A 25,199-nucleotide genomic window follows, 5' to 3' on the forward strand; every position below is an offset into this window, starting at 1 on the left:
CTAGTTTATGCCGGCTAAAGTCAGTAACCGCCGAGCTGCAAGGTTCGTCCAGAATCAGAGTACTGTAACTTCGCTCAGCTCTAGTTCTGATTGATAAGGGCACAATTTTCAGTCCGAGCAAAAACTAATCCATTTTGAAAATGACCTGAAGGTACTAGGGGGAGATTTATCAAAAGTTGTGGTCTGGAAAAGTAGTTGCCCATAGCAACCAGATTGCTTTCATTTTTCAAAGGCCTGTGAAAAAAAATGATCTTATAGGTTGCTAGGAGCAACTGCACCACTTTGTTTTCTTTAATGTGGGCCAGTGCTGATCCAAGCACAGATACATCAGTCGATTTTAAGATTCTGCCGACGTACCAGTGACTCCAGTGTATGAAGAGAGCTGATCTCCTGAAAGTTACGGGATACAACAAACTTTCCAGTATATTGGCCCATCTTCAAACTGGGTCCTAGAGGTCATGTTCTTGATGTAAGCAGAGCTTGATATTCATCTGGGTGATGCCGCCTGTACAGGTTTACTTTACGCTGGATTTGTTTTGGGGTGTCCTGATAGTAATTTTGCTCATCTCGTGCCATGGCCTGGAAGAGAAGAATAAGGACTATAGCTGAATTTCTTCTTAGAACACTCATGTCTTCAATACAATTCATACATCGCATGAAACTTGATGGAAGTAAGCTTTTAACCCTCCATATGTAGGGAGCGGTGCAGCCCCCTTTTTTCAAGCATGTTGCATGACTAACATGACTAGATGGTTGCATCAAAATCAAAGTAAGAAACTGAAGAATAATATCAAAAACTTAAGGGGTTCTCCACTGCTCAGCATTTGGAACAAACTGTTCCAAACGCTGGAGCTGGGAGCTAGTGACGTTATAGCCCACCCCCTCAATGCAAATCTATGGGAGGTGGCGTCACACCCCCTCCCATAGGCTTGCATTGAATGGTGTGATGTCATGAGGGGGCGGGGCTATGACGTTACACGCTCCCGGTGCCAGCGTTCAGAACAGTTTGTTCCAAATGCTGAGCAGCGGAGTACCCCTTTAAGAGTTACAACTTCATAATAGCACATATTATGGTAAATATACAATTTACTACATGAAAGCAGATACTATAGCAACTGGGGCATGGTCATTTTCTTTTTTTTTTTTTCCTCCACACAAATCCTGCTAAAAACAGACACCATTAATGTCAGTGGGATCTGTAGTGTCCACTGTTCAGCATTTAAATCAATAAGCTACAGATAATACTAAATATTTTCCCACAAAACAATAGTCTGCTCAGCTCCTGCTCTATGACATTGTTGGCAAATCAGACTGCTTGTTCAACATGACAGGTTCTCCTAAAACACAGGCGTTTAGATGAAGGCTATCCTATGTAGACCATGCTAGTTTCTGGTACACTGCACATTGTCACCTTTAGCTATGGATGATCTATTTTTCCATGATAACCAGGGATAGTGTTTCTTATTACTTCACCGAGACTCACATTTGGATCACAAAGTCTTACTAATCTGGAGACCTACTTATCTCATTCCAAGAGTATCCCTTCATATTAGATTTATTACATCTACTCCAGGCATTTCTCATCCCTAGGGATCTCTCTTGAATTAGCAATAATTGCACCTGTCACTGATCAGCAGCTATATAATGAATGAATATATGTATATATATTTTTTTTTAATGGAGAAAGAAGTCATAACTTTATTTTTCCCAACTTTATAATGTATAGGAAATTAGGCCAGACCTTTCCAAATTGGGTGCTACAACAGCAGCCACCCCTGTTTAGGGTGCATGCACACCACGTTTTCACTCTAGGAGGTGCCGGATCCGGCTGGGGAGGGGAAAACCGTGCGCTCCCGTACCCCAGCAGGACCAACACCCGAATCCATTGACTTTAATGAGCCGACTAGAGTCACCATTTTACTCCGGTCGACTCCTTTTTGACCCGTATCCGGTTTTCTGACTGGACCTCAAAACGTAGTGTACTACGAGAGGGGGTGGCATTAAAATACCTATAGAGAAATAAAGTGGCACATGAGGGATAAAGGGGGAATGAAATGGCATTTGGAGGATCAAAGCCCTTGAGCTGCTATGACAATTGATGGGCTCCCCCATGTCTGTCTCTTGGGGGCGGGGGTTTGGCTGATCGGGAAAAAAAATTTACTTGGTTGGCACTAGAATCACAAATCTTATACATCCTCAACGATCCCTTAATGGACGTGTACGGCATGGAGCTTCAAGGAGTTTAAATCAATTTGTTTTCTTGTTGTCACATTCCAAGACGCTGCACATTTTGTTTTGTTCCATTTACAGAACCTTATAAAAGGCTTATTTTTTGGCAGGTTGAGTTTAAACCATTTGAGGTACATGGATGACATTTTATTCTGGGTTATTTCTTTTTACCTCAGGGAAAAACAACCTGATTATTTTTAGGTCACTAGCTGAGTACCTGGCGTAGCCCGCTAAAGCAACAAAAACTCTCCCGTCCTCATATCCAGACCTCTGCATCTAACTATTCTCTCCTTCCAGACAGTCGGCAGGATGTTTGCATGGAATAAGGCTAGGATTAAAGATTCCCCTGATCTTGGTGGGAAGACCAGTAGTCTGAGCTCGGCTGCCATCAGACAGCTGAGCACCTGCTAAACCTGTACAAGACTTATTCTGCCGCACCATAAAAAGCTGGCTGCAGGAGAATACCTTAGGGATGTCACAAATAGGAATATTGCAGTCACCCCTGTAAAGTACTGTGAAGACTGTAGCAGTGATGTTTACTAACACACTATATAAAAAAAGACACATATACACGTTTATCTGACATGAAATCAGAATAAACCTTACCCGTTTTAGGTCAATTAGGATTACCAAAATTATTTATTTAGATTTCCCAAATGCCAGAATAATGAGAAAAAAATTTAAGGCATTTTTATTACTTTCTGCAAAGCCAAAATGTTACATACATTTTATTAGTATTTGGTAGTATTGCCCTTAAACTGTATGACTTGGGTCAATCGTTTGGATATCCTTCAACAAGCTTCACACAATAGTTGGTAGGAAAAAAGGCATCTAGCCTGACGAAGGGTCCGTTCCATACCAGAAACGCCTTGCTGTATTGCCAATAAATCTGATTTTAGGAGATCTATCATGTGCCCTTCCTATTTATGAATCTGTTGGAACAGCGCCTATCAGCTAGAATTTTCCTTTTTTCCTACCTGAGTTATTTTCCGGACCTGCACTATCCAAGTACGGCTGCAGATCCTCAAACAGCACTATTAATACCAGACTTCTGCTGAGGTGCTGCGCTCTCAGCGCAACCCCACAGGGTGAGTGCAGTTTCATCTACTGTACGCTTGTGTATATTGTGACATTTCACTAGGGGCACATATCTCCTTTTTTTTCCCCTTTTTCTCTTGTGCACAATAGTTGGTAGGAATTTTGGCCCATTCCTCCTGACAGAACTGGTGTAACTGAGCCATGTTTGTAAGTCACCTTGCTTTTACCTGCCTTTCCAGCTTTGCCCATAACTTTTCAATGTGATTGAGATCAGGGCTTTGTGATGGCCACTCCAAAACATTGACTTTGTTATCCTTAAGCCACTTTGTAACCAGTTTGGCAGTATGCTTCAGGTCATTGTCCATTTGGAAGACCCATTTCTGCCCAAGCTTTAACTTTCTGGCTGATGTCTTGAGATGTTGCTTCAGTATTGCCACATGATCTTTTCTCATGATGCCAGCAAAACAACCCCACAAAATCATGCTGCCACCCCCGTGTTTCACAGTTGGGATGGTGTTCTTAGGCTTCCAAGCTTCTTTCTTTTTCCTCCAAACATATCGATGGTCATTATGGCCAAACAGTTCAATTTTAGTTTTGTCAGACAATGTTGTTTTTTTGTTTCTGTGTGCATTTGCAAACATTAATCTGACTTTTATATGTTTCTTTTGAAGGCTTCTTCCTGGCAGAGTGGCCTTTCAGCCCATGTTGATACGGTACTCGTTTCACTGTGGATAATGACACAATCTTACCAGCTTCCGCCAGCATCTTCACAAGATCTTTTGCTTTTGTTCTTGGGTTGATATGCAAATGTCGGCCCAAAGCACATTCATCTCTGAGACACAGAACCTGTCTCCTTCCTGAGCAATATGATGGCTGGACATTCCCATCTTGTTTGTACAGATAAACCAGGCACCTGTAGGTACCTGGAAATTGCACCCAAGGATAATCCAGACTTGTGCAAGTCCACAATACTCTTCCTATTTTCATTAGACTTTCCCATGATGTTACATACAGAAACAGTGTGTTTCTGGTGTGCATTAACCAGGGATAGTCAGATAACTCAGATGTTGCCAATAAACCAATTTGTTTAAAGGCATATAAATCCTGGTGTATGTAAAACTTTTTACTTTGCAGAAAGTAATAAAAATGCCTTAAAAATTCTCTCTCATTATTATTCTGGCATTTGGCATATATATATGCCAAATGCCAGAATAATAATGAGAGAGAATTTTTAAGGCATTTTTATTACTTTCTGCAAAGTAAAAAGTTTTACATACACCAGGATTTCTATGCCTTTAAACAAATTGGTTTATATATATAATTTTGGTAATCCTAATTGACCTAAAACGGGCAAGGTTTATTTTGATGTCGGAGAGTAAGAAAAACCGGCAAAACCAAAAACCAAGTCACTCAATGGGACATGACCAAAACAATTTACACTGAAGTTGTATAACAAGAACCACCAATTTCCATTTAGTTTATATCGATCATATACCTTGTAGTCTTCTCCATAGTTTTCCACCATGTGACGAACATAAAGGACCATGTCAGAAGAAATGCCCATTGTTTGTTTGGATGGCACACTGGCTGCAGCTTTAAGTTCTGGAATATAAGAGTACAAGTAAGATCCCTCAGAAAGATGGAATTATGACTTACCGATAATTCTGTTTTCCTGAACCATCACAATAGCACCACATGAGATTGTGCCCAATGATCTTATACGAACAGGAAGCAAAAAGGCCCCTCCCCAGACAACCCCTCAGTGTTTACTACTTACCAAGACGTAAAAATACATACTAATAATTAGGGATCGACCGATATTGATTTTTTAGGGCCGATAATGTGTGACCTTTCAGGCAGATAGCCGATAACTTATTCTTGAATATCTGTATAAGTTATCGGCTATATCACCCCCCCCCCCCCCACAGAAGCCGCTGCAGATCAATGATTTAAAGTGGGTGCTTTAAAACAATGAACTGCAACAGCTTTTGCGGGCCAGAGACTGCCTGAGCTGTCACTGTGCGCACTGATGGTGACGTCGTGTTGAGGAGCCAGAAGTAGCGGGGACCCCTGGAACAGGTAAGTATATAAAACCGGGAATGGGGGAGGCAATGGGGCAGTGGCGGCGGTATTTGGCCGGGGAGGCGGGGCATTATCAGCAAGGTAATTGGCGATACCGATAATGTCCAAAATCGTGAATATCAGCAAATAATATCGGCCAAACTGATAGTCAGTCGATCCCTACTAATAATTAAGCATAGAACTTAGGGAGGGATTAAAAAGGGTGGCGTTATGATGATTCAGGAAAACAGTTATCGGTAAGTCATAATTCCTTCTTTCCAATTCATCATCACAACAGCACCACATGAGACATACCAGATAAATGATGTCTAGGGAGGCACAGCTGCTTGCAACACTTTTTGACCAAACAACAAGTCTTTCGATGAGCTCACATTAAGTTTATAATGTTTTAAAAAAAAGTGTGAGGAGTAGCTTAGGTTGCTGCTCTGCAAATCTATTCTAACAAGGCAGAAGACGTTTCACCCAGGAGACCGACAAGACTATTAGAATGAGCTTTAAGGTGTTCCTGAACTTGCTTCCCTGATCCTCTATAGCCTCCGAAATTGCCGACTTCATCCATCTAGCAATAGTAGCTTTTGAAGCTTTCTTCCCCTAGTTGGGACCCTGGAACTGAACAAATAGATTTGAATCCTTTCTCCAATCTTTAGTTTGTTGAAGGTAATGTAATATAGTCCTTCTCACATCCAAGCAATGAAAAACTTTGTCATTTTTCGCTGGGTTACAAAATGTTGGCAAAATAATGTCTTGTGCCCCATGAAAATTCGAAACTACCTTAGGTAGAAATGCTGGATTTAATTTCAGAATTATCCTGTCTTCAAGAATAGTTAAGTAAGGATCTTCAATGGATAGTGCTTGGATCTCATTTAACTGTCTTGCTGAAATAATGGCTGTTAAAGTAAACTGCTTTTCAGGTAAGAAATTTTTAAGAAATATCTTGTAGTGGTTCAAAGTGATCCTTTGATAGGCTAGAAAGGACCAGATTTAAAGGGGTATTCCAGGAATGTAAAAAATTTTTTTTTTAGATCAACTGGCTCCAGAAAGTTAAACAGATTTGTAAATTACTTCTATTAAAAAAAAAAAAAATCTTAATCCTTCCAATAATTATCAGCTACTGAAGTGGAGTTGTTCTTATCTGTCTGAAAACAGTGCTCTCTGCTGACATCTCTGTCTCGGGAACTGCACAGAGCAGAATAGGTTTGCTATGAAAATTTGCTTCTACTCTGGACAGCTCCTGAGACACGTGTCATCAGAGAGCACTTAGACAGAAAAGAACAACTCAACTTCAGCAGCTCATAAGTACTGAAAGGATTAAGATTTTTTAATAGAAGTAATTTACAAATCTTTTTAACTTTCTGGAGCCAGTTGATATATATAAAAAAGTTTTTCCTGGATAACCCCTTTAAATCCCAAGGAGGCGAAAGGTTGGATATTTTAGGTTTTAACCTGGCAATGGTTTTAAAGAATTTTTCCATTTATGGTCCGCAATACATGTACCAAAAAAGCATCCAAGTGCTGCAGTTTGCACCTTCAATGTACTCAGGGCCAAGCCCTTGTTAAATCCGGCCTGCAGAAAACTTAAAATTTGAGAAATGTCCAGTTTTAAAGGGTCTGGAGGACAAGGACCGCACCAGGAAACATTTTTTTTTCCACTGTTTCCAGTAGAAAGCAGAAGTTGTGGACTTTTTACTTATTAAAAGCGTGTCAATTACCTTTGAAGAGAAACCTTTTGTCCTAATACTGCCCTTTCAAGAGCCATGCTGTCAATTGCAGATTCTTCAGATCCTTGTAATACAGAGGACCTTGTAGCAGAAGATCTTCTCCCAGGGGAAGAGGATAAGGCTGATCCACTGCTAGCTGTTGTATTAAAGAAAACCATCCCCTTTTCGGCCATCTTGGTGCTACACAAATATCTCTGGCAGACTCCATCCGAATTTTTCGTAGCGTCTTCCCGATTTAGGGGAGGTAAGGCGCAGACAGTCTTAAAGCCCCATGTCTGCTGTACGGAGTCTCTGCCATCTGGCCGATTGCCTGGAAATAGGGAAAATATTTTTTTATCTTTTGATTCTTCCTGGAAGCGAAGAGAACCATTTCTGGAGCTCCCCATCACCACACTAGAGTCTGGAACACCTGAGGATTCAATTCCCATTCTCCAGGGTAGACTTAATGACAACTTAGTAGTAGTCTGCTTGGATATTTTCTTTGCCCTTGAGATAAACAGCAGTAATTGATAATATCCTGTTTTCTGCCCAAAAAAAATATATATATTTTCCGCCAGGTCATGAAGGGATCTGTGTCTTGTTCTCACTTGATTCAGAAAAGCCACTGAAGCGGCATTGTCTGTGTAGATTTTTACATGACGGTTCTGAACAAAGGTGATCGCCGCCTTCAGTGCTTTGAAAACCGCTAACAATTCTCGGAAGTTGGACGAGTGAAGACGAGTTTCTTCCGACCAGGCACCCTGAAGAAGCTGATCCTGCACATCCAACCCCCAACCTGTCAGACTGGCATCGTTTGTCAGTGTGATAGAAGGAAGACTGATCCAAAACACACCTTTGGTGAGATTTTTCTTCTTCATCCACCACTTCAGAGATCGTTTTACAGCCGGAGGAATCACCATCTTTCTTTGCAGAGAATATTGAGACCGGTCCCAAACCTTGAGGATGCATTTCTGAAGAGTTTGTGAATGGCTCTGGCCCTAAGGTAGCGCCGGAATGCAAGATGTCATTGGTCCGAGTAGAGACATGGCGTTCCTAATGGAGCATGTCTCCTTTCGATGAAAATTCATGAACTTTTGGATTATAGAAGATACCTTTTCTGAAGGAAGAAAGGTAATTTGCTTGCTGGAGTCCAGTAGCATTCCCAAGAAAGTTTTCTGCTTCGAAGGAAGAAGGTATGATTTCTGGAAATTTATGACCCAACCTAAATTCTGAAGAGAGAGACTAGTTAGATTCACATGCTGGTTTAGGAGGTCTTCGGACTGAGCAATAATCAATAAGTCGTCCAGATAGGCAATGATCAGGACTCCTTTTAGTCTCAAAAAGGCTACTACTTCTACCATAATTTTGGTGAAGATCCTCTGGGCTGATGAAATCCGAAATGGAAGTGCTTTGAATTGATAATGGAAGGTTTCGTGATTTAGAATCACCGCAAATCTCAGGAATTTCTGATAATGAGGAAATATGGGAACATGAATATAAGCATCTTTCAAGTCTATTGTAGCCATCAAGGCAGTCGGAGGAATAAGTGGAATGGCTGTCTTCAGGGTCTCCATCTTGAAGCGCTTGTAAGCAATAAAGCGGTTTAGTGGTTTTAAATTTATTATGGTCCTGAAACATCCGTTTGGTTTGGGAACAAAAAAATATGGCGAGAATAATGGCCCTGTTCTTGTTCCTCCGGGGGAACTGGAATGACTGCTCCTAAAAAGAGAAGGGCTTGAACTCCTTGAAAAAGACGCTTGTTCAAACATTTGGAACTGAGATTTGTTGTGACAAATTTTTGAGGTGGTGGAGAGAGAAACTATTTTGAATCCGTGAGTCAAGGAATTGAGGATGAACGGATTTTGGGTGACTTCCTTCCACTGATGGAAAAATAGAGCCAGTCTCCCCCCGACCAAGGAAACGTCACTGCTTTTTATCAGAGAGGTTGGGGTTGAGCAAAAACTCACACCCTTTTCCTCCCTTAGGGTAACTCCACCTTCCAGTTTTCCCCTTACCTTTATACGAGTCTTGTCTATTCTTGAAGGAACGGAAAAATCTTTAGGTTTTGACGATTTCTCTTCTGGAAAACCTTTCTTTCTGTCTGCTGTAGGGCTGGGCGGTATACCGGTTCATACCAAAATTTTTGTGCTGCACGATATGAAATTTTACCCATACCGCAATACCGGTTTGGCACCTCCCCCTCGGGAATGAATGAATTGTCAGCCCATCGCTGTACTGTCCCCATCGGGGTACTACTCACATATGTCATCCTGTTTGTTGCGGCCGCCGTCACTGACACTCTATACCAGTGGTCTTCAACCTCCAGATGTTGCAAAACTACAACTCCCAGCATGCCCGGACAGCCATTGGCTGTCCGGGCATGCTGGGAGTTGTAGTTTTGCAACATCTGGAGGTCCCCTGCTCTGAAGACCACTGCTCTATACTGTATACCTATGCCCGGGCTGCAAAAGGTAAACAAAATAAACTCACCTTCCCCGTTGGTCCGGACCAGCTTCCTAGGGAATGGAACTTCGGAAAGCCGTCAGCCTATCAGCGGCCGCAGCGATGTTACGCCTCGGCCGGTAATAGGCTGAGCTCACTGTCATGTAAGAAGCCGGCTTCTTACATGACAGTAAGCTCAGCCTATCACCGGCTGAGGCGGAACATCTCTGTGGCCGGCGATAGGCTGACGGCTGTCTGACATTCACATCACCAGGAAGAGCGTAAGGCCCTAGGAACATGCGTTAAAGTTTAATTTAACGCATGCCACAACCGGCGGCCACAACAAACATACCGTAGAAGTTACCGTTTTATACCGTAGAAGTTACAAAAATACAGCCACACACATTTTTGGCCATACCGCCCAGCCCTAGTCTGCTGTACAATATTATCCAAGACAGAGCCAACACACAAGTTTACCCTCAAATGGTATAGAACATAAAATTTACTTTTTGAAACCGAATCCCCCTGCCAGTTTTTCAGCAAGAGTGCTCTTCTAGATAGAGCTGTGGACATGGCTGCCATTCTTGCCGATTCCACAGACACATCCACAAAAAAGGCAGTAGCTAACTTTAACATGGGAATGGTAGAAAGCAGTTGTTCCCTAGGAGTTTTACTTTCGATACGATTCTCCAATTGATTTAACCATAAATAAAGAGCTCCAGCCACACTTGTCGCTGCAATATTTGGGTTCAATAAGACTGAACAGGCATCCCAATTCTTACGAAACAAGCCGTCCGTTTTTCTATCTAAAGGGTCTTTCAATTGCGAAGCATCCTCAAAAGGAAGAGAGGTTTTTGTTGACTAACTTGGCAACTTGAATATCAATTTTAGGAGTCTCATTCCACAAATCTAGATCTAAACTCCTTAGGCATCACCAATCTCCTGTCAGGATCCTTCCATTCATACAGAATCAAGCTTTTAAGGTTTTCATGAATAGGAAAAAAAAGTTGTTAATTTAGGCTTAAGACCCGCAAACATCTCATCCTGCACAGACTGTACTACCGGAGCGTCTTCAATATTCACAGTACTCCGAACAGCATCCAAGAGGGTAACTGTATCCTCTGCTGAGAAATAATATCTTTTATCTTCCAGCGGAAGGTAAAACATCCTCAGATTCCACATCAGACGAACAGACATATACATCCGAATCAGAGACTGAATCAGATACATCTTGCCTGGATTTTTTAGCAGGAGGACCATCAGCGGTGGATAGTGAAGGAAGAGCAGTGGCCACAGAGGCTTACACTTGCTGACATATATTATTTAATTCAGGCATGAAAGATGGGGACTCCTGCTGAACAATCCTATCAGTACATGAGACACAAAGGGCCTTCACATGTCCTTCAGGCAATTTCTCTAAGCATAATGCACATTTCTTAGGCTTAGCTTTAGATTCTTTAGGGGTCTCCTTGTCTTCCTAAAAGGAGAGAATGACAACCCATCAATAAGCGAAAGAAACCCAAACAAGCAAAAGTAAGTGAACCCATAGGCCAGATACTTACTGGGCTGATAGTCTTCCCCTGCTCCACAGAGTCAGAGTGTGAAGACGGATTAGCACCCATACTGACAGACAAGAAAATGGAAAGCTGCCTACCTTAAATACATGCCCAGATTTGAATTTTGGCACCCATACACCAGCGTCCAGAACTAGACTGTCCCCGGCATGAAGATTCCGATTCCGCGCCATACAGGAGACAGGACTTCCGGTCTCTGGCAATCCCAGCATGCCATGTGCTTGTCGACGTCACACGCCGGCACCGGAACGCACCAGAGACCAGAAAGGACCAAGGGACACACACGCATGCGCCCGAGGACCTGCTGGAGCTTATCCTCCCCGCCACATTAACTCTCAGAGCGCTGCCACGGGGAGACTGAGGGACCGGAGAGGCATGCCGCAGTGTGCACGCGAATGCCGACCTCCACCGCCTGGCTGCATTAAACAAGATCCTGACGCCAGCCCCAGGATCCGAAGGTAAACCTCAATACTTTCCCATAGGAACAGGAACACTGAGGGGTTGTCTGGGGAGGGCTTTTTAACCTATTTGTGCTTCCTGTTCCTATAGGCTCATTGGGGGCAATCTCATGTGGTGCTGTTGTGATGATGAATTGAAAAGGTATATTACAAGCAAATGATAGCTGTATACTATAGTAAATATGTATAAGGTAACTGTCCTGAATAGCTAAAGGCTGTCCGGGCATGCTGGAAGTTGTTGTTTTGTAACAGCTGGAGGCACCCTGGTTAGGAAACACTGTTAGACACTGGCCATGCTGTTGACAGAGCAGAGTTCGTTTCCCCACAGCAGCTTAAAGGGGTATTCCATGCAAAACCTTTTTTTTTTTATATATATCAACTGGCTCCAGAAAGTTAAACAGACTTGTAAATTACCTCTATTAAAAAATCTTAATCCTTCCAATAGTTATTAGCTTCTGAAGTTTTCTGTCTAACTGCTCAATGATGATGTCACGTCCCGGGAGCTGTGCATGATGGGAAAATATCCCCCTAGGAACTGCACAGCTCCCGGGACGTGACATCATCATTGAGCAGTTAGACAGAAAAATTCAGAAGCTAATAACTATTGTAAGGATTAAGATTTTTTAATAGAAGTAATTTACAAATCTGTTTAACTTTCTGGAGCCAGTTGATATATAAAAAAAAGTTTTGGCCTGGAATACCCCTTTAAGAGGTGTAAGCGGAGTTCTGATTGGCTGCTATCGGCAACAAGGTAAATCTTCCCATTGGCTCCTACTTTTCTCTATGTATGAAGATGTGTAAATCTTGTTTTTAAGACAACAGTCCTGGTTCAGCGAGTATAACAACTTACCTTGTATGACATACGGCTTTCGGATCTGTTTTTGTCCAGTACCTGTCTCCTATGGAAAGAGTAAAAGAAATGGCAGGTTAGTAGGTAGGTTTCTGAAATGTTACACTGTCTATATACTATATTATTTGTATATTATCAGTACTAGCTGGTGTAAGCAGGTATTCTAGAGGTTTAACAAAACCTGTGACTTTACTTCAAAATTTAATTGTAGCTTCATTTGGTAAAGAATTGATTACATGGCACCCTTTACATCACTGCAATGCCAGTTTACCAGAAATCCCAAACAAGCAATAGTAAAGTTCCTTTAAAGGGGTGGAAAATTATTATTATTATTATTATTTTTTTTTTTTTAATGAACTGGTGTCAGAAAGTTAAACAGATTTGTAAATTAACAAAATATAGGTACAGAATCCGGCACTGCTGTGTATACGGCAAGTAGTCAGCAACAGATGAATAATAGAAGCAAAAGTCCAAATCTCTGTGGTGCTCAGTCCAAAGACCGCAGACAAATCCAAAGTGTATGAAACGAATGGAGGACGGCACTCACCCAAGATGGTAGCTTCAAAACGATTCTTTATTGCAAAAACACGGTGAATAGACAGGAACGCCGAGGGCCTCAGTGTGCAGGTACCTGAATTACTTCTAATTAAAAATCTTAATCCTTCCAGTACTTATTAGCAGCTGTATGCTACAGAGGAAATTCTATTCTTTTTTAATTTCTTTTTTGTCTTGTCCACAGTGCTCTCTGCTGACAGAGCAGGAGAGGTTTGCTATGGGGATTTTCTCCTGCTCTGGACAGTTCCTGACACGGACCGAGGTGTCAGCAGAGAGCACTGTGGACAAGACAAAAGAAATTCAAAAAGAAAAGAATTTCCTCTGTAGCATACAGATGCTTATAAGTACTGGAAGGGTAAAGATTTTTTAATAGAATTAATTTACAAATCTGTTTTAACTTCTGGCACCAGTTGATAAAAAAAAAAATATATAAGTTTTCCACTGCACTGGAGTACCCCTTTAAAGAGGACCTGGGGGGGGGGGGGTCAGAATTTTGTAAGTCAAGGAGAATGGCTCCAAATGCAGAAGTGGTGCAAATCTTCTCATTATATACTTCTCTCAGTTTGTTCCTCTGCTGGTTTTGGCTACAAATATTGATACAAAAATTCTGTCCCAAATACTGCAGTGTGCAGATGGCCTTATTCAGTACCAATCCTGGGAACACGTGCAGTATAGTATAATTTATCTGGATTACCCACATATACCACACACAGATATTATGTACTGAGCATTTAGGCATTCTCAATTATTATTACTTATTGTAATGGCGCCCTTAGTTCCAGGCCACTGTACATGATAAGGGTTAAAATAAATAACATAAGCACAATGCATGTGATAAAAGAAAAAAAAAAAAACCTAGACCATTTACTGAGGAGGAGAGAGAGAGAGGAGGAAGAGGAAGAAAGAAAGGAAAAGAGAAAAAAAAAAAAGAGAGAGAGAGAGAGAGAGAGAGAGAAAGAGAATATGCTGGGAGTTGTAGTTTTAAAACATCTGGAGGGCCACAGTTTGGACACCACTGATCTAATTTGTCTGCTGATGGTTGTGGTGCGTTCCTGCATTTGGCGTTTCTTCTATTGATGTCATGCATGTCAAGTTTTGTTCAGCGAGAGTCTCGGTGCCGAGACCCCCCAGCAATTGCTTGTAGATTTTTTGTCCCTGCAGGCAGGTCCCTTTCGCTCTCTCTCTCCCTCTGTATCAGTCTGCCCTTTTCTCTGCATCACATTTATTGTACTTGCATTTGCGTTATGCATATTAACATTTATCATAGTACATAAAAATATGAATATAAAAATAAATAATAAAAAGCAGGGTGAAGTGCTCAGCTGATTCCTGGGCTTCTGACCACCTGCCATATTTAAAGGAAAAGTGTGATACATTGTATTGTAGGGTAAGAAAATCCATGCAAGTGAATAGAAGAGATAGTTAACTAATGAAAGGTATAAATGGATTCAAGGTCGAAAGCCCTATACAGCCATGCCCATACTTTATACCCTAAAAACCTGCCGACAGGACCACTTTAATTTACATGTCATAAAAAGCTTTTGAAACACTTCTAACATTTTAAGAGTACCTGTCATCAAACCATATTTTCTAAAATAATTCAGATTATATTCCCTAACTACTCCTAACACCCCTCCTGCCATAAAAAATTATTTTCGAGCTTTAAAATGCTCTGTATCATAGCTTTTGCCTTGATAACATTGTGTGAGCTCCCGGCACAAGAAAGTGGGCGTTCCCCGCAGGCGTGACATCACTGAAGCCTGCAAGAGCTGTGCCTCGCCATGCCCCGCACACACTTCCTGAGTTTGGTCTCCTGCCAGGCGGGGAGGAGACCAAACTAACTGTTTGACTTGCGGCAGGAAACAGAGCCACCTAGTGGCCGTTTGTTCAATTGCATTAAAAACATATAAAGGTTGAGAATTTTAACAGCAAATAAATAGCAAAGTGTCTTATAATTACATCAGGAACAATATATTAAAAGTTTAGATTGGTGACAGGTACTATTTAAGTTAAATGGGTTCTATTACAGCCTATGGGTGACAGGTGCCACTGCTGGTATCCATCACAGCCTTGGTATAACATGTATGTCCATGATGTGAACAGGCAATAAGTATGTGAACAAATTAAAAATTTGGGTATCTAATTGCACTAATCCTTACCGTGTGTGCAGAGGATAGGAGAGCCCTGTTGGGGTCTGCCGCAAGACCCATCTCTGCCAGATTTGTAGCTACAGATCTGGAGTCATCCCAAGCTTTTCTGATCTCATCACTGGAATTAAAACACAACAACAAGTTCTAATACATAAAAGATTTATATACAAAACCACAAATGTGTTTTATTCAAAAGCATACTGTTTTTAGAAATACTGGTACATAAGATGTAACGTATACAGCGGAGATGATGCACGTGCCTGGGGTACTCTGCTCTACTCGACATCATAGACTTCCATTGGGGGCTGGAAGGGGCACACGCTGTACTAGACATCGGGTTCACATGGACGTGATATAGCTGCATGTGTCAGTAACATCAATCCAAGTCCTGGTCTGATCCCGGGTTAAATGACCTGAACAGACAACTGAATTGACTAACAATCTGGCCAGTATCCGTAATAAGGACGTAAACAGGCAGCTGTAATAGGCGTTTGTGTGGTGCCCCCAAAAGTTATCCATACACAAGCCATCAGCTGAATGAGCCATTTCTTCAGAAGAAAAGGAGCAGACATGCTGACATACAACTGTCTGACCCTTCTTCTTCCAATGACAATGAGTCAGGACACCTAAAATATGACATGGTTGCCTGGTCCTCCCAGATTAAGCCAACATTTAAAGGCTGGGCGCTGTTTTGAGGGTCAGGCAGCTGGGCGCTTCCTGCTATAAGAGTATAGATACAAAAAAAAAAAAAGTCAAAACATCTTGAACAGGCACAGTTTCAAGACATTTGACTTTTTTTGGGGGGGATCTATACTGTATCAGCTCTGCCAATAACTAGTGTCACTACATGGCCCTGGTTTCCCTTATAACTGGGGCTACTATGGACAGCCATATTTATTAAAGGAGTTCTCCAAAGGATAGGGGATAAGATGTCTGATCGCCACTGGGGACCCCCGCGATCTCTGGGTTGCCAGTGGTGGCGTCCAGAACACAAAAGCTTGGAGCTTCCGTGTTTGTGACGCCACGCCCCCTACATTCATGGCTATGGGAGGAGGCGTGACGGCTACGTAGTAGCCGTCACGCCTGCTCCCATAGACATGAATGGAGGGGGGTGTGGCGGCTGTTGTCGCCAGTCATTGGGCACAGTTGCTCTGTGTATGGATGACTGGGATGCTGCGCCGGAGATCACAGGGGGCCCCAGACATCTTATCCCCTATCCTTTGGAGCACTCCTTTAATAAATATGGCTGTCCATAGTAGCCCCAGTTATAAGGGAAACCAGGGCCCTGTAGTGACACTAGTCATTGGCAGAGCTGATACAGTATAGATCAAAAAAAAAAAAGTCAAATGTCTTGAAACTGTGCCTGTTCACATACTCATACAGCAGGAAGATCTTCACAATAAAAAACAAACAGCTCACAACAGTGCCCGGCCAACAGATAAAACATTCAGGGGGCAACTAGAGAGAAGTGAAAGAAGCACTCACTGGCTTTCTGTAAACTTTTCTTTCTTTGTTTCCAAAGTACTAACATATTACAAACAGGGGGTTATAGTAGCGATTGGCAGAAGGTGCTTCTGTATTAAGTAGCCCACTAGATCTTGAACTTAGAAGCACTTGGTCGGAAAGGGCTTAATGATAAAATACATGTGAACTTGTTCCTATAAAGATTATTGGTATACCTCTTAATCGTTGGTATGACACTGGGCTGAACACGCTCATGTATGTAGTGCACCCTGTGTGTCATGACGTTTGCGAGGCCAAAAGAAGTGCGTCCGGCACAAAACAGACTGCCCTTGCTGTGTGTTTTAAACATTCCCCCTGTTTGTTATATGTAAATAATTTGGAAATAAAGAAAGAAAAAGTATACAGAAAGCTGGTGAGTGCCGCTATATCTTTCTACTTGCCTGATTGAAAATAGTTGTCAAGAAATGGCACCTCTACCAGGCTGGAGGGCATTGCTGCTGCCTGCCTCTACTTACTATATAGCAGCAGTTCCCAACCTTGGGTACATGTACCCCCAGGGGTACTTAGCAGTTCTCCTGGGGGTACTTTAAAACAAAAAAAATCTATAATGGCGGCCGCAGCCACTGGTTCCCGCTTCGAAAGCCGACACACTGCCCCCAGGAGCGGAGCAAGAGGACAGCAGATGAGAAGCACGGGCACCAGGCTGCTGTGGACCTACTGCTATGGGCCATAAAAGTAGGTTTCTAGACGAGGGGAGCACCGAAGCAGGACAGTATACAACTGTATAGGGACCTTCAAATACATAGGAGCAAGAGGGGGGCCTCCAACTATATGGGTGCACAACAGAGGGGGGGCCTCCAACTATATGGGTGCACAACAGAGGGGGGCCTCCAACTATATGGGTGCACAACAGAGGGGGGCCTCCAACTATATGGGTGCACAACAGAGGGGGGCCTCCAACTATATGGGTGCACAGAGGGGGGGCCTCCAACTATATGGGTGCACAGAGGGGGGGGCCTCCAACTATATGGGTGCACAGAGGGGGGGCCTCCAACTATATGGGTGCACAGAGGGGGGCCTCCAACTATATGGGTGCACAGAGGGGGGCCTCCTGTTGACATTTTAATGATTAGAAGTTGAGCAAAAGTTTAATAAAAGTTATGAAATGAAACTTTTGCATGAATGAAAAACTGCATGTCTGATGTATATACAGCCATATACTTTGGATGGACACACCAGAAGAAATATGACGTCACTACTGTATGTATACAGGAGTGTTTCCATGCCCTCACAGCAGACCTTACACCCCAAGCGTCTAGTTATGTTCCCAGGCGCAGCGCCCCTCTTGCCCACAGGCTGGATCTAGTATTGCAGCTCAGCTCCATGCAATCATGGATCCATACCGAGCACACAGCCTGTAAGCAGGGAAGAAGATTGGGCAGTGTTCAGACTACAGAAAGATGCGATCTAGAAGAGTCTGTCAGGGTTTATTCCAGCGTTTCCCAACCAGGGTGCCTCCAACTATTGCAAAACTACAACTCCCAGCATGCCCGGCTGTCCGGGCATGCTGGGAGTCGTAGGTTTGCAACAGCTGGAGGCACCCTGGTTGGGAAACACTGGTCTAGTCCTACTGCGTCCCGGAGCCGCATCCAGCAGAGTGAGGAGCGGCGTCCATACTGGATCCCCTCCCCGTCCTCACCAAACGATACGCGGTGCCTCTTTCTTCCTCGCCCTGCGCTTTAGCTTCTTCCTGTTCACACTGTAGTTGAACGTGTTCTTTCGCGTCTTTTTCACTTTACCCATCTTGTTTCCCCCTGTACTGCGCCGAGGCCGGACACGTGGTCTTGTCGCTCGTCGCGTTAGTCTGACGTCACCAAACGGGAGTGAGACATTCTGGGCTATGTAGTTTTCAGGCGGGGAGGGAACATACAGCCTACTGTGCCCGGGTGAATCGTGGCATATGGCTGTACCTGTTGGCTGTATACACCGCCATGCCCTGCTCTTAGCTGGTGACATGCTTACAGGGTCTTGAGGCATTTTAGGAAGTTTATTTTCTAACAATGTTTTCTGGTAGTCGGTAGAAAAAAAGCTGTCTAGGAATGCTGGGAGTTGTAGTTTAGCAGCAGCTGGAGGCACACTGGTTGGGAAACACTGCAGCAGAGAGTGCCCAGCAAGAGGAACATATGGAAGATTCCATTCTGGCGGTCGCTGCGTCATCACCATTGATGGCAATGCCGTGCTCGTGGACTTCAGCGCAAAGACCGAATATGTTCCTTCTTTGTGCGGAACAATTTCCGCAGCTAAATTGTCCGCCGGTGAAATTGCTCAGTGTAAACGGGTCTCGCAGATGACCCATTGACACTGATGTTTAGGCTAGGTTCACACTACGGAATATCCATCTGCAATTCCGATTTGAAATTGCAGGCAGAAATTCTGCTTACTAAAATGTATAGTGTAGTGAATGGGTTTCCGTTCACAAATTCACACTTTGGAATTTTTGAAGCGGAAATTGTGAGCGGAAAATCCGCTTAAAAATTTCCTGCCTGAAGAATGGCGTTGCTCGTTCTTCAGGCGGAAATACTCGCGGAACACATTGCAGTCTATTGGAGACTGCAGTGTCTGCGTGGCCGCACTCGGAATCTGCGGGTGGAAACTTTCTGCACAGAGATTCCGCAGTGTGAACCTAGCCTTATGTTCACAGCGCGTAATTCCGGTCATGGAATGCCGTGGGAATTATGTAGTGTGAACATACCCTTAGGCTAAGTTTCTACTTGTTTTTTTTGTCCTGCGTTTTTTGGTTTGAAAAAAAAAAAAAAACGCCAAAAAAATAAAACCGGCAGTGCAATTTCCTGCATCTGGCGTTTTTCGTGGGGTTTTTTCATTTGTGTGGAAATTGCATTTTTGGCCCCTTTGCGTTTTTTTAGGTACCCAAAATTTGGGTACCAAAAAAAAAGGATGCAGTAGTGATGAAAAAAAAATTTATTTAACGAAATTTATATTTTTATAACGAAATTTTAATTCATTTTTAATAAAGTGTGTGTTTCACTTTTTTTCCTCTCTTTTTTGACATTTTTTAGGTAGTACTACTACTCCCAGCATGGGATGCGGCCGGTATAGATGTATAGATGCGGCCGGTTGCTCTTCTATGGTCCCCTGCACGGCCGTATATATACACATATTCATATTTCCCACAGAGATTTGTGATTGGCTGGAACCATCTGGCCAATCACAGCTCTCTGTGGGAAATATGAATATGTGTACATATACGGCAGGGCAGGGGACCATAGAAGGGTGGCTGCCGCATCTATACATTACACAGGAGGATCGCAACGGAACCTGGGGACATTTGTCAATTAGTACAAGTACTACTACTCCCATCATGGAACAGTGTGTGTTCCATGCTCGGAGTAGTAGTACCACCTAAAAAATAAAGAATAAAAAGTTAAAAACACACACACACTACATTTTTATTATTGTCGGCTACATTTTTAGTGCCCTACCCGCGCACATAAATTGATCCTTGTTTAAAAATTTATAAAAATGTTGTTATAAAAAAGATACATTTCGTTAAATACAATGTTTTCCTTCAGTAATGTATCTTTTTCATTATTTTTTTTAATGGTACTCTACGAAATTTTATTAAAAAAGGTATCTCCATCACTTTTTTGGATCGCTAAAGTCCAAAAGAGAATAAAAATTGCCTTCAAAAACGCCAAAGTTAAAAGCCACATGGCGTTTCTCTTGGCGTTTTTTTTACTCTCATAGACTTCTATGGGTGAAAAACGCCACGATTTCAGGGAGAAAAACGCCAGTGGCTCAACATGCTGCGATTTAGCAAAACCGCCAAGGAGTTGAAAAACGCCAAAAAAGAGTGAAAAAACGCCAAAAGAATAAGAAAAAAAAGCCAAACTGAAAAACGCCAAGTGGAAAAAGAATTTTGCGATTTCTCATTGATTTACAGCTAACATTTGGCCGTAGCGTTTTTTGGCTGAAAAAAACACCATGCGGCAGAATTGGCGTTTTTTATGGCATTTTTCCCCTCCAAAAAAACAAGTAGAAACTTAGACTTAGGGTCTTTTCACACGGAAGAATTTCCGCTAGCGCAATTCCGCCTGAAATTAAGGCCCATAGACTGTTAAGGGATTTCCACACTCCCATTCACACTTCTGAATTTCTGCTTGCGGAATTCCAATAGCTGAATTCTGCAAGCAGAAATTCAGGAGTGTGGAATCCCATAGAAGTCTATGGGCTTCAATTTCAGGCAGAATTCCGCTAGCGGAAATTCTGCCGTGTGAATAGACCCTTAGGCTAGGTTCACACTACGGAATCTCTGGGCAGAAAATTTCTGCCTGAAGATTCCGAGTGCGGTCAGCGCCGACTGAATCAGTCGGCTCTAGGACCGCGCGGACACTGCAGTCTCCAATAGACTGCAATGTGTTCCGCGAGTATTTCTGCCTGAAGAATGAGCAACGCTTTTCTTCAGGCGGAAATTTTCAAGCGCATTTTCCGTTCACAAATTCCGAATTGTGAATTTGTGAACGGAAAACCCATTCACTACACTATACTTTTTAGTAAGCGGAATTTATGCCTGCTATTTCAAAGCGGAATTGCAGGCAAAAATTCCGTGGTGTGAACCTAGCCTTATGTTCACACTGAGGAACTAAAGAGGAATCATTTCAGTCAGGAAATTGTTGCCTTCTGTCATTTTGTCCATCAAGCGGAATTTGAGCAGAATTTCCACAAGGAAATGAAGAGGAATGAAGAAGGAGGCTATTCAGTTCTACTTTTCTGGATTCCCCTTGAATTCCGCTTGAAATGGATTTCGTCAGGAAAAAAAAAATCCCATCGACTTCAATGGGCTTTTACTCGAGGATTTTGCCTGAAGAATTAATATGTTCTATCTTCAGGTGGAACAGAATTCAGTGTCAGAATTCTGCTAGAAGAAATTCCTCAGTGTGAACAGGGCAGCGGAAAGTCCATTAAAGGAGAACTCCAGAATATAAAAATTGTCCTCCATACTGCCAGCAGAAAAAAAAATAAAGATGTACATACCTTACTTCGCTCCCCCGGGGCCTCCAGTAACCAGCTCCGGTCTCCACCGCGATCCTCTTCCTGGTTGCTGGTGGTCGGCGAGTCATACTGCACTCAGCCAATCACCGGCCGCAGTGAAGTCCCAACTCGGCCGGCGATAGGCTGAGCGGCAGTGTGAGAACGCTTCAGGACACACAATTCTTCACTACACCGGAACCTGCTGCCGGGGCCGAAAACATCACACTGCCGCTCAGCCTATCGCCGGCCGATTCGCGACTTCACTGCGGCCGGTGATTGGCTGAGTGCAGTATGACTCGTCGACCACCAGCAACCAGGAAGAGGATCGCGGAGGAGACCGGAGCCGGTTACCGGAGGCACCGAAGGAGCGAAGGAAGGTATTACCTGTTTTTTTTTTTTTTTACTGCCCGCAGTATGGGGGACAATTTTTATATTCTGGAGTTCTCCTTTAAAGTAAATAGAACTTTCATTATAATATGGTTTGGAGCAGAATAAGCGAGCAATTTCCTTTCCAATTCATCAGTGTGAATAGACCCCCACTGATCTCGAGATATAGCCAGATCTGCACTTTGTCTTATTACAGTAGGCGGACTCCATTATAAGTCTATGGGCCCCAATTCCTTGAATGAGACTGACTAAGTGGTAAGTACTGAGATCTCCACCCATCACAACCTCAGGAAGGATTTAAAGCTCTCTAGGGGGTTTATTTGCCTTAGGCTAGGATTTCACTGAGGTTTTTGCACTGTGTTTTTTTTAGGCTTAAAAACGCCAGTAAAACTGGCACTGTTTTTCCCTGCGTTTTGGTGTTTTTTCTTGTGTTTTTACCTTTGTGTGGAATTTGCCTTTTTTGGCCCCTTTTTTGGGGTACCCAAAAAAAAAAAAAGGATGCAGTAGGGATGGAAAAAAATGTATTTAACAAGATTTTTTTTACGAAATTTTAATCAATTTTCAATAAAGTGTGTGTGTTTCACTTTTTTCTCTCTATTTTTTATTTTTTTTTAGGTAGTACTAGTTTAGGTAGTACAGACTGTTCCATGATGGGAGTAGTACCTGTTCTTATAGATAGATCGCCCCGGGTGTTACTTCTGACACCTGATGTGATCGTCCATAATACAGCAGAGATGCGGAGTGGCTCTATACAGCGCTCGCATCTCTGCTCTGTACTCCGGCCGGCCAGTGATGTGAATATTTTCCGATTAGAGTGGGGATTGGCCGGATGGTTGCAGCCAATCACCACTCTCAGAGGGAAATATGAATGAGTGATGTTCTATTCATACCACTGGACGGCCAGAGTATAGTGAAATGATATGGAGCGCAGGAGAAAGCTGCCCGCATCTCTGCAATAAATAGGACAATTGCATTGGGTGTCAGAAGTGACACCTGCTGTGATCTGTCCTTAACTGCGGGTACTACTACTCCCAACATGAAACACACTCTGCTCCATGCTGGGAGCTGTAGTACCTGCATTCATAGACTGCATTCACTGTTGACACCTGTTGTGATCCTCCTGTATAATGACAAAATGGGGGCCGTTGTGTTTTTAAAGGGAACCTTACAGACAGAACATGTTGCTGAGGGCAGCACAATATAGACAGGCTTGCCGTTTCCAGCGGTCTGCAAGTATGTACATTAGTTTAATCAAACTTGCATACAGCCCTGTGAGAGAGGAGTCCAGCATATTTATTAGGCACTGCACCCCTGCCCATCTGCTGATGACTGACAGGCTTGAAAGACCGCTGGAAACGGCATGTCCACCACCGTATCATGCTACCATGTGGACATGCTGTTTCCAGCGGTTTTTCATATGCAGTCTGCAGTGTGCGCCCAGTGCGGCAAGTGATGAATCTGACGTATTCATCCGGATTCTCCCATTCACTGTACATAGAGTGAAGCCTGTCAGTCATCAGCAGATGGGCAGAGGAGAGCGGTGCCTAATAAATATGCTGGACTCCTCTCTCACAGTGCCGTATGTAAGTTTGACTAAACTACCGTACATAGTTTCAGAATCGACAGACCGCTAGACTTCCTGTCTATATTCCCTCTATATGCCCTCAGCAACAGTAGCATGTTCTCTGTAAGGATCTCTTTAAAAACACGGTGACCCCCGTTTTGTCATTCACATATGTATGTTTTTATGCACCAATTATATCTTCCCATATAATTTATAGATGCGGGAGGCCACTCTTCTATTGTCCCCTGCACTGACGTATATATATATATACACATATTCCTATTTCCCACAGAGAGCTGTGATTGGCTGGAACCATCTGGCCAATCACAGCTCTCTGCGGGAAATATGAATATGTGTATATATACGTCAGTGCAGGGGACCATAGAAGAGCGGCTGGCCACATCTATACATTATACAGGAGGATCACAACGGACCCCGGCGATCTGTCAATTAGTACCGGAACTACTACTCCCATCATGGAACAGTGTGTTCCGTGCTGGGAGTAGTAGTACTACCTAAAAAATGTAAAAAAAAAATAAAAAAAAGTGAAAAACACACACACACTACATTTTTATTATTGTCGGCTACATTTTTAGTGCCCTGCCCGCCCACATAAATTGATCCCTGTTTAAAAATTAATAAAAATGTCATTATAAAAAGATACATTCAAAAAAGAAAAAAACCGCCTTCAAAAATGCCAAAGTTAAAACCAACATGGCGTTTTTCTTAGCGTTTTTGCTCTCCCATAGACTTCTATCGGAGAAAAAGGCCACGATTTCTGTGCAAAAAACGCCAAACTAGGATTTGTAGGGCTTTTTGAAAACCAGCCTCTGAGCCCAAAATAGCTGGAAAATGCCCAAAGGATTAAAAAAGACGCCAAACTGAGAAACGCCAAGTGGATCTGGCATTTTGCAGTTTACTATTGACTTGCAGCTAACATCTGGATGCCGTGTTTTTTGAAATGGGCGTTTTTTACTGCGTTTTTGCTTGAAAATCCTCAGTGGAATTCCAGCCTTATTCTGGATCTTTAGGTCCAGTGGATGTAAATTCAGGACAATTATGGATTGACCTGAATGACCATGATAAGTCCTGTGGTCTCCACCCTGCCGGAGAGTCACTGTGACCGTGTTTGATTTGAAAGGTGTTCTTCTTACTTAGATCAGTGACTGCTGCCACCCATTGACCAAGAATTAGAACTAGAAATAGCTGCTGATCCAGTATATACCGTAATAAAGTGCATTATTTATTTAACACATGGCGGTAACTGCTGCAGAAACAGGAACTATTGGGGGCTTCATATAGCAGGTCACATATAACTCCACCTGTTGTGATGTTATCACACCAACAGCTGTCACATCCCAAATATTATATGCTCTGTGATGGAGGGGCACTAACCTAGTACATGTCTTCTTTTTTTTCTACAAGCAACATACTACCTGAACGAAGACTTAGGATATGTTCACACAGCGGAATGTCAGTGCGGAATTCTGCAGAAATATTCCTCTCGGACATTCCACTGGAGCAGAGACCCTTTGAATTTCATGGAATTTTGCGGCACTGTTCACATGGTGGAATTACTGCGGCAGATGTTTCTAAAGAATAGACTTGTCTATTCTTTTTGCTGGTTTAGTTCTGAAATGCGTTGTCGTCTATGAGACAG

The 25,199-nt window shown here is 42.9% G+C and overlaps 1 protein-coding gene across 1 annotated transcript; it reads right to left on the bottom strand.

Annotated features, from left to right (window-relative positions):
• Nucleotides 1-15: 15 nt before the first annotated feature.
• Nucleotides 16-18,400, bottom strand: NOP16 (NOP16 nucleolar protein). The gene is made up of 5 exons (XM_056569442.1): nucleotides 18,239-18,400; nucleotides 15,085-15,193; nucleotides 12,371-12,419; nucleotides 4,763-4,869; nucleotides 16-579 (listed from the first exon to the last, which is right to left on the bottom strand). Exons 1-5 carry the CDS (start codon nucleotides 18,340-18,342, stop codon nucleotides 457-459), a joined length of 492 nt encoding a protein of 163 aa, XP_056425417.1. The 5' UTR covers nucleotides 18,343-18,400; the 3' UTR covers nucleotides 16-456.
• Between the last annotated feature and the right edge of the window lie 6,799 nt (nucleotides 18,401-25,199).

This window comes from Hyla sarda, chromosome 4 (genome assembly GCF_029499605.1).
Source record: "Hyla sarda isolate aHylSar1 chromosome 4, aHylSar1.hap1, whole genome shotgun sequence".
Taxonomy (NCBI): domain Eukaryota; kingdom Metazoa; phylum Chordata; class Amphibia; order Anura; family Hylidae; genus Hyla; species Hyla sarda.